This window comes from Propithecus coquereli, unplaced genomic scaffold, assembly GCF_000956105.1.
Source record: "Propithecus coquereli isolate 6110/MARCELLA unplaced genomic scaffold, Pcoq_1.0 Scaffold241, whole genome shotgun sequence".
Taxonomy (NCBI): domain Eukaryota; kingdom Metazoa; phylum Chordata; class Mammalia; order Primates; family Indriidae; genus Propithecus; species Propithecus coquereli.
Genome location: NW_012147964.1, coordinates 2,983,198 through 2,992,620, shown reverse-complemented (window position 1 = coordinate 2,992,620; position 9,423 = coordinate 2,983,198). Strand labels below are relative to the sequence as shown.

The 9,423-nt window shown below is 59.7% G+C and overlaps 1 protein-coding gene across 1 annotated transcript in view; it reads right to left on the bottom strand.

Annotated features, from left to right (window-relative positions):
• Positions 1 to 478: 478 nt before the first annotated feature.
• TLE6 (transducin-like enhancer of split 6) overlaps positions 479 to 9,423 on the bottom strand; it is a 13,645-nt gene continuing 4,700 nt past the window's right edge. Inside the window, exons 3-13 of the mRNA XM_012646141.1 lie at positions 7,310 to 7,376; positions 4,561 to 4,623; positions 4,196 to 4,451; positions 4,055 to 4,077; positions 3,425 to 3,489; positions 2,429 to 2,681; positions 2,095 to 2,345; positions 1,474 to 1,615; positions 946 to 1,096; positions 687 to 760; positions 479 to 583 (exon numbers count right to left, since the gene is read on the bottom strand). Coding sequence (XP_012501595.1) covers positions 479 to 583; positions 687 to 760; positions 946 to 1,096; positions 1,474 to 1,615; positions 2,095 to 2,345; positions 2,429 to 2,681; positions 3,425 to 3,489; positions 4,055 to 4,077; positions 4,196 to 4,451; positions 4,561 to 4,623; positions 7,310 to 7,376 — 1,450 coding nt within the window. The remainder of the gene's footprint in view (positions 584 to 686; positions 761 to 945; positions 1,097 to 1,473; positions 1,616 to 2,094; positions 2,346 to 2,428; positions 2,682 to 3,424; positions 3,490 to 4,054; positions 4,078 to 4,195; positions 4,452 to 4,560; positions 4,624 to 7,309; positions 7,377 to 9,423) is intronic.

Below are 9,423 nucleotides of genomic sequence, written 5' to 3'. Positions count from 1 at the left end.
CCACCCCATGCCGGGACCCCCCCGCAACCCAGTCGTGACAGCCACAGATGTCCTCAGACAGCACCCAGTGTCCCATGGGGGACAGAATCACTCCTGGTCGAGACCCGTTGGTCTGATGGGACAAGTCTCAGGAATCTTGCAGACCCACTCCCGACAGCCGGCGTCCGTGGCTTTGACTGGGTTCTCCGAGAACGTGGCCTCAAAGGCTCAGAGCCACCCAGCTGGACAAAGTCCCTCCAAATTTTACTAAGATGGGCAGGACCGGGAAGTCTCCCCCTTCTTGAGAGGACAGGACACACCTGCACTGCTTTTCCTCCTTGCTTTATTACCCGTGACAAAGATCAGAGTCCACAAACCACCGATTCAATCTCGCAATGTGGTGGAGGCCGTTCCCGTGGCCTCCACCACTACTCTCCGTCGGGGGCTTGGGGGGGGAGAGAAAGAAAGGAGCCGGGGTCGGATGGCAGCGGGAGGCCCCTCAGTAGGTGATCTGGTACACTGAGGCATGGTCCCTGGAGCCCGTGACAACCAGGCGGTTGTTGGAAGACACATCGCAACACATGACGGGGGAGGTCTCGGGTACCTGCGAGGGCGGTGGGGCACAGTGAGCCCGACCGCCACCGGTGAGCTCAACGTGGCCCCCTCAGGGCCAATCCCGGGGTCCCACCCCCAGCCCGCTGCGGTACCTGGAACACCTTCATTCCCGCGGGCATGCTGTGGATGTTGACGTTGTCCATGCCAACGCTCACCCACCATCGGCCTGGGAGGACACAGAGGCGCCCGGGCATGGGGACGCCAGCCAAGGGTCGCACCCCACCCTCCCTCCTGCATCCCCCCTGTGACAGCATCCTCAAGAGCAGTGTCTGCTAACGAGGAGCTCTGGGTTGTTCCAGAGGGACATGGGGCGGGGGCCACAGGGGACTTCCTGCCCTGCCGGCCACTTACCAAAGGGGGAAAACTTGAGGCCCAAGATGGCACTGTCATCGGACCCCACCATGTGTGTCTGGTCCCCGCGGGTGTCCTGCAGCCACTGCTGCCCGTTGGCCAGGCCCAGCAGCACCCAGTCTTCCTGGGGGCTGTGGGACAGGCTCATTATCTAGGGAGAGGGGGGCAGGTGGCAGGGAGGAACCTGGTCAGGTCCCAGCCCGGCCCAGGAGGCAGACAAGAGCCCAGGGACCCACCCTTGGAGGCCGGCTACCCAGCCACTTTGTAGCTTCGCAGCCCCTGGGCCAAACAACTTCCTCCCGCTGCCTCAGTGTGTTGGTCTGTGAAATGGGCACAAGCCTCCCTCAACTTTGCACCTGACACAGAAATAAGAATGTTTGCTATTATTTCGGCAACAGCAGAGAATATTCCTAACGACCCCTATTCCTGCAGCGTCACCGAGACTCAGGAAAAGTCCCTGCACTGACCTCGTTCTCTAACCTTGTTTGCCGCTGCCCAGCCGGGCAGGCCCCACCCCCGCCTGCGCACCTGAGACTCGAATTGGTGCTCCAAGGGCTTCTTCCCCATGCGCTGGTCCCAGCACCGCAGACAGGCGTCCAGCCCCCCCGTCCAGATGTTGTGGGCTTTGACCACGATGCTCTTGGCTCCGTTCGGGTAGCCCGGCAAGTCCCTGGCCAGAGGGACATCGGGAGGGGGTCAGGCCAAGACTCTGAGGTTCGGGCCCTGGGAAACACCACCACTACGTCTGGGCGCCAAAGGGATAGCACCACCCTCGGTCTACGCTAGCGCCGAAGTGGGTCTAGGGGAATCCGGTCAAACAGGGCAAGGCAACAGGGCTGGCGGGCCGGATGCCGTATTTCACGTCAGCCATCCACTCCCGGAAACATTTACTTATTGTTTTACGCTTTTACAACAAATTTGCCCTTCTGAGAATCCTATGAGTTTGGGGCTGTCACACCGTGTCCAGGTGGGGGGAAACTGAGGCAGACACAAAGTAGGATGGCTTCACTGCAAGGAAACAGCCCAGCTAAGATCCGAGTCTGTGTCTCCGACTTTCTCAAATGCAAGTTCAAGGTGGGAGGGGATTTCGGCTTTGAGAGTGGTCGCGGGGTGCTGGAAACAGGACCCGGCCCCTGCCCCAGGCCACACCTGACCACGCTGTGATCCCGCAGGTCCCAGACCCTGACCGTGCCGCTGCTGAAGCCGCTGAAGGCCAGGTTGTCGTCGGCGCTGGCAGCCAGGGCCTGGCAGGTGAGACCCCCGCAGGGCAGCTCGTCCTTCACGCGCAGGGAGGGCGCCGCCAGGTCCCACACGCTCACGCCGGCCAGGTTGCAGCCGCCCGTGAGCAGCGTCCTGCCGTTGGACGAGAGCAGGCAGGCGCGCAGGTAGGCCCCTGGGGTCTGGGGTGGGCAGAGTCACCGTGAGCAGGGAGCTCTCCGCGAGCCCAGCCCGGCCCCCGGAAGCCCACGCTGCCACTTCTCACCTGTACAGGCAGGTGGGTCTCGGGGAACCTGTCCTTGGCCACCTGGCCGGTCAGGCTCCACACCTTGACGCCGCCCCTGCTGCAGGTAAACACGTGCCGCGTGAAGCTGCTGACAGCCACGGCGAGCACGGACTCCCCGTGTTCCAGCGACCGCATCTCCTCCAGCTGGCGCGGCACAGCCAGCCGCCTGGATTGCCCCAGCGAGGTGTCTGGCCTCCTCCACGTGTCCTCAAAGTCCTCTGGATCCCAGCATCTCGGGGAGGGGGGGAGGCCTTGGGGTCACTGGCCTGCCTGTGAGCCCCTCTGCCCGGTGGAGGCCACGAATCCAGCCCCAGAGGGGCTTCGTTCTTGACCAGATATTGGGGTTTTCTTCTTAGGCCTTGTTTCCCTACTACATTCCCCCCAACATCCAACATCCTACCCACAGTCCTCCAAAGAGTCCCCCTCTGCCACAGACACATTTCTTCCTTCTGCCCGGAATGCTGTGCCACATGAGGCCAAACTCCTATTCATCCTTTAGGGTCCTAACTGTTAAGCCCCTTCCTCCAGGAAGCCCTCTCTTTCCCCGTATATGGGCTTTCTCGGCCTGTAACTATAAGGTTGGGGCCATCTGAAAACACAGCCCTGCGCCCCCTTCCCCAAATCCCTCGAATCCAGGGTGGTTACGCAGGGAAGGGGCAGCGCTGGACTCCACGGGCCCGGTTGGACAGGACAGCGCAGCAGTGGTGGGAGACGGGTGAGACAAACCTACACCTCTGGTCCTCTTCCCTGCCCGGGACAGAGGTACAGGGAAGTGGGGGTTCCCTGCCACCCCTGCCCCCAAGCAAACCGTGCAGACACTTACATGGGCTTCAGAAACGAACAGGGTCTCCCAGCAGGCTCCTGCAGGGGGGCGAGATCTCAGCTGCCCCCATCCCCCGCTGCCCCACCGGTCCCCACTACCTCTGCCCCGCCAGCCTTGATGGGGACACGTGCCAGCTCAGGCCTGGGTCTCACCTGGGCCACACCCCAGCTTCTGCTCCCGTCCGGGGGCCTATCGGAGGTCTTGGGCCGTCCAGGAGCTGGGCAGAAACAAGGGGACCTAAGCAGCTGGCACTGGCCCCCCAGGGCAGGCTGCACCCCCCGCCCCAGGCTGGAGCCAGCCGCTTCCTACCGCGGTGAGTCGAGGTGTCTTCCGTACCCGGCTCTGCTTCCGACTCACATGGACCCTGGGCCTCGCTTTCCTGCCCGTGGGGAATGGGAGATTCTGGTCAGAGCAGCTTAAGCTGCCCAGGGCATTAAAACCAGAAAACCTCAGGGGTGCCCAGGCTATGCCCTGGGGTGGGGCGGGAGGGGGCTCGTCCCCACTGCCGGGTCCTGTCTCCTCCTCGTCTAGGCAGAGTTGCGGAAAGTCTCGGAGCAGGGTCCTGGCAGCCCCAGGCTGCAGACTCCGGGCTGTTCTAACAGTCTCTGTCTCACCCGGGTCCTCCTTGGGGACTCAAGAGACAAGGCAGGAGGCAGGACGAGGGTGGAGGAGGTGGACAGGTCCCACAGGAAGCCCCATGCCCTGAGGTCAAGGAGCCCAACCAGGACAGCCACCCAGCCCAGATGCCCCCAACCTGGGTACAGCCACATGTATGTACTCACCAGCCCTGGCGCCTGCTCTGTCACTATGGCAACGGGAGAGGTGGAGGGGGATGGGGAGACAGCACAGTCGGGTTCACTCTGCAGCCCCCTGGGACCCAGCCTGAGACGCCCCCCTTCTCCCTCACCCCAAGGGAGACTCACGTTCGTGTCCCAGGTCTTTGGACTCGGTGGGGACACCAGCAAAAATCTGCCAGAGTTGCTCCGTCAGAATATCTTGCCAAAACCGGGGCCGACAGTCCCAGGACGGCTGAGTCTCCTGCTGGGCTCCTGCTCCGAAGGGCCACCAGAGCCAGTCAGATGACCTCGTGGCCAGGACCTCTGTGAAGTTCTGCTCCTGCGGGGTCTTGGCCTCCAGGTGGGGGGGAACATCAGGGCCACTGGGCTCAGCAGGGGCGATCTGGGCCACCTGGTACGGCAGGCACAGGGGCGGTGACGCACACAAGGATGTACCCTTCACCCAAGCCCGGACGGGGGCACCTCCACCCCTCGAGGACCCAGAAACCTACCCCCATGGACGGGAACCCCTGGGGTTCGCCACAGCTCTGCACGATCTGCAAGATGTTTCCTATCTAGAGGGCGGGTGGTAGAACAGTTCAAGGTTAGTGCAGGGGCGTCCGCAATGCTGGCGCCACCTTCCCCATCTGTAAAATGGGGCCATAGCGCCCGCCCTGAACGGAGGTTTTGGGCCAGATTAAACGCCCTGCTGTGTAAATCGAGTTCTCAATACAGCCGGAAGCCGGCCTCGGTGGCTGGTGACACACACACCTGACCCTGATGGCTGGTCACCATCAAGACACAGCTAGGTTCAAATCCCAGCTGTTCTCGTGGGGACGTTTCAAAGTGAAAACCTCACCGCCACCACCCTCTGGCTTGAAATGGCTTTGAGAAGCAAAACAGTGTAGACACGTGCCTCCCTGTGTGAAAAGATATTTTAATTTGCTTAAACAAACCTTGGATAGACACTAAAGAAACCGAGAATCACCTACTGGGAAAAAGAAATCGCGACAGGACGGTCCGGGGAACCCTGGGAGACAGTCACTTCATGGTGTGTTTTTTAAAAAGCCACATGACCACTACCAATTCCAGACTTACACTTTCCCAAACAGACTAAAATCTAGACCCGCACGATCCAACACGAGTATAACTGGAGTCGTGCACGGAAGCGAATCGCACACGTACAGCGTCGTAACGGCCACGTTCAAGGTATTAGGAACTTGGTGACACGAACTCTAGATGTATTTCATTCCATCCGATAGGTCTACACTGTCCTTCCAACGTGCAACTCATATAAAAAGAGCACTGAGTTTATTTTCCATTTTCTTTTGCCTTGAGAGCGGGAGGGTGTGAGTCATGTCCCAGCACGTGTGAGCTTGGGCCGGGTCCGGCTCGGGTGCCCAGGGGCCACGGGGTTGGGCATCACGGCCACCACTGGAGAAGCTGAGTGTCCGGATCTGCGTTTTGTGTGTCTGCACACACCGGCTACCTGTGTGTCCCCTGCGCAGGGCGAGGAGGGAGGGGCAGGGAGGCGGGACCGTCCCTGGGAGCCCAGGGCTGCTGCCTCCTGGGGCAGCGGGTGATAGATTCTCCAGCCCGCCGTGCACAGAGCCCGGGGGAGCCCTCTCCAATTCACCCCGGCTCGTTAATGCGCAATTTACCGGCACTTTAATGCGCTCAGCAGGAGAAGCGGCTCCCTCCTGCCTGCCTGCCGCCCTCCCTGGGGAGCCGGCCCGGCCCGCGTGCAGGCGGCTGCTGGGATGCGGATTTCAACAGCGCGGGCAGGAGGCTGCGAAAACCAGGAGCTGGAAGCGGAGGGGCGGGGAGGAGGAAGTGGTCTGGCCTGGACCCCGTGAGGGGCCTGCTGGGTGGGGACCCTCCTGCGTGGGGACAGCAACGGAGGGGCTCCGCGTGGGCTTCTCCCCCCCTGCCCCCGCCTGCTGGTACTTGGGTCCGCAATTCATGAAGCCACCAGCATCCCACACCTGCCCGGTCCTGACTGGTCCCTGCTTTCTGCCCTCACCCCCCATCCCATCTGTCTGCCCTCCCTGTAGCAGTCAGGGGGCGCCCGTGAGCACCCGAGTCAGGGCCCTGTCCTCCTCTGCCCACAGCCCTCCATGGCTCCTACCTCCCTCAGGGGCAAAGCCCAAGTCCTCCTCGCCACCCACCAGACCCTGCACAATCTGCCCTGTCCCCTCTCTGCTGCCCTCCCCTCCTCCCTCTCTCCCCTCCTCACTCTGCTCCAGCCACATGGGCCTCCTCGCTGTGCCTCCGACAAACCAGGCATGATCCTGCCCCAGGGCCTTTGCACGGGCTGTGCCCTGTACCCGAAATAACCTCCCCTGTCCCAGCCCGACAGCCACACTTCCTCTCTCCAATTTCCTTCAATCGATCACTCAGATGTCACCTTCTCAGCAAGCCTTCCCCACCGACCTGAACTGCAACCCCTGCCCCCCTCCCCACACAATCCCCATGAGGCTGATGTCTTCCGCCCCCTCCCCGGCCTGGTCTTCACCACCTCACTCTGTTTACCAGGCTCCGCTCACCCCCAGGGCAGCGAGCCCTGTCTGTGTCCCCTCTGCTATTTCCCTGGCTTCTACAACAGTATCTGGCAAGCAGGCGAGGATAAGTATCTGTTGAATGAATAACCATGTTCGGGCTGCTTCCTGGCCCCCCTGCCCGCTAAGTTGCAGACACGGCCCTGGGCCTCTGCCAGGTACATCTGGCACAGCCAGAAAGTCCTGCCAGCGCCCAGGAGAAAGGGCCAGGTGGCAGGAGGACAGACAGGGGTGGAAGACATACTTCAGCCTGGGCCGGGCGCCCTGGGCTGGCAGGTGGGAGCCTGCCCTGCACCCGTCCCGGCTCCCGCGTGATCTGGGTCCTTGACAACTCTCGGACGCAGGGAGGACCACAGACTGGCAAAGCACAGGCCGTCCCTGTCTGAAGCTGCTGACCTGCGGACGGTCACCCAGGCCACACAGGGACCCAGGAGCAGGCCTGGCCCAGCCCGACTTCCGGGAGAGACAGAGAGAGAGGACAGGAGACGGCCCTGCCTCCCCGTGCCCCCAAGATGTGGGAGGAGGGGCCACTAATATCACACAGGGAGTTCCAAGTCAGGGCCCGTGCCCTCTCTGCCCACAACCCTCCATGGCTCCCACCTCCCTCAGGGTCAAAGCCCAAGTCCTCCCCCAGGCCCTGCACAACCTGCCTGTCCCTTCTTCCCTCTCTCATCCCCAGCCGTCCCCAAGCCCGGGAGCTCACCTGCTTTTGTTGGCCTTCAAGATCCTCCTGCACCCTCTGCAGCTGCAAAGGGACAATCACAATCACACTGGGAGGCGGTCCCCAGCGCAGGTGAGAGTCAGGGTTTGAATGCTGTGTGACCCTGGCCAAGCCTCTGCACCTCTCTGGTCTCTGCTCTTACATGGCAGAGCACTTACCTTGCTCACAGGAGGAACTAATTTGGAAGCTCTTTGGATTCCATTCCTGACATAGGGTGAAGGTCACATCCTCCCTGCGGCCCACCAGGTCCTGTACACGACATGCCCCGTCCCCTCCCTGTCCTCCCCTCCTCCCTCTCTCTCCCTGCTCCCTCTGCTACAGCCACACAGGCTTCCTTGCTGGGCTTCCCACATGCCAGGCATGGTCCTGCCCCAGGGCCTTTGCACGGGCTGTGGACACCCTTCCCCATTCTCCCCAGGGCCGGCTCTAACTATCACCCCTGAACATCACCTCTGCTGCTAAGACCTCCCTGGCTGCCCTGCCTCCAAAAAGTCCTTTTACATATTTTCTTTCCCATCACCTTACACTTCCTCGATGTTTTTTTTTTTTTATTGAAATTCCTGTGCAAGGCCATGCTAATCTTCTCTGCATCGTTCCAATTTCAGTATATGTGCTGCTGATGCGAGCACCGTCGATGGTTTTTGTGAACCTTGTTTCCCTATTCACTCCTCTCCCTCTTCCCCTTAAAACTGCCCTGTTCAGGGAGGCAGGCATGAGAGCCAGGTGTGGCTGTTTAAGTCAAAAATTCAGTTTCTTAGTCACACAAACTGCATTTGCAAGTGCTCAATAGCTTCCTGTGGCTTGTGGGTACAACATTAGACACTCTAGATACAGAGCGTCCCAAGGCCGGGCATGGTGGCTCACACCTGTAATCCCTGCACTTTGGGAAGCTGAGGCGGGAGGATTGCTAGAGGCCTGCGGGGAGTTTGAGACCAGCCTGGGCAATATAGTGAGACCCCATCTATACAAAAAATAGAAAATACAGCCACGTATAGTCCCAGCTACTTGGGAGACTGAGGCAGGAGGATCGCTGGAGCCCAGGAGTTCGAGGCTGCAGTGAGCTGTGATCGCATCATTGCACTCCAGCCTGGGTGACAGAGCAAGACCCTGACTCTTAAAAAGAAAACTCCCAGAGAGTTCTAGAAGACAGCACCACACTAGAGTGGGCAGGGACTTCACCCTCTGCCGTATCCCTGAACAACCAACTATGGCCCGGATGCGCACCCACTTTATGTGGAATTTCTAGGTTTTGAGGCCAGGGTAGTACCAGTTAAGCAGCTTGGTCCGATGTGTTAACTCACTTGCTCAGAGTAAATAAACAGAGCTAGAGGAGGGGGTGTCCCCAGCTTGTCCCTCTGGGTAGGGGCTGCCTGGGTCTGGCTTACCGAGTAACAAATTCTCTCCAGCTTTGCAGCCAAATGTGGGGGACACCTGAAGGGGCAGAGAGAGGAGCTGGAAGACCTGTGGCCTCAGGATCCAACGTGGGTGAGGACTTGCTTTAGGAGCCGAATTTAACACATTGACCGTCACGTGAGTTGTATCTAACTCACGCTAGTTTTGAGCCCGGGGCCTCGCGAAGCATATGTAACTCACACCTTTCTTCACCTTGGAAGCCGCCTGAACTATTTTTCAAGGTGCATATAACGTATGCACAGAAAACAACAAACAGTAACAAATTTTTCATTAAACGAGAAAGGATCGTTTTGTTTTCCAAGGTTTTATTCTATTTTCCTAATAAAACACCGTGGCCCCAGGGGTAGGGGCAATTTTTTTTTCTAGCGTGGCCGTCAATGTGTTAAAGCAGCAGCGTCCAAAAAAAAAAGTTCAGTTAAGATTTTAATGCAGTATTTTCACCGATAAAATTGAACGTAAACAAATATATGCTAAACAAGAAAACTGAAATTTTGAATCCAAGCCAGGATCGGTATTACTGGGCTGTCCTTTCGGTTCCGGTTTCGGTGTGGGTGGCGATCACTGGGCCCGGGGTGGGGGCTTCTAGACCACTCACCCACAGGGCCCCAAGGAGAGGGACCAGGTGGGATTCCTTCCCGCCCTGGGGACGCCAGCCCTGGGAATCACCCTCACCTGGAGAACTG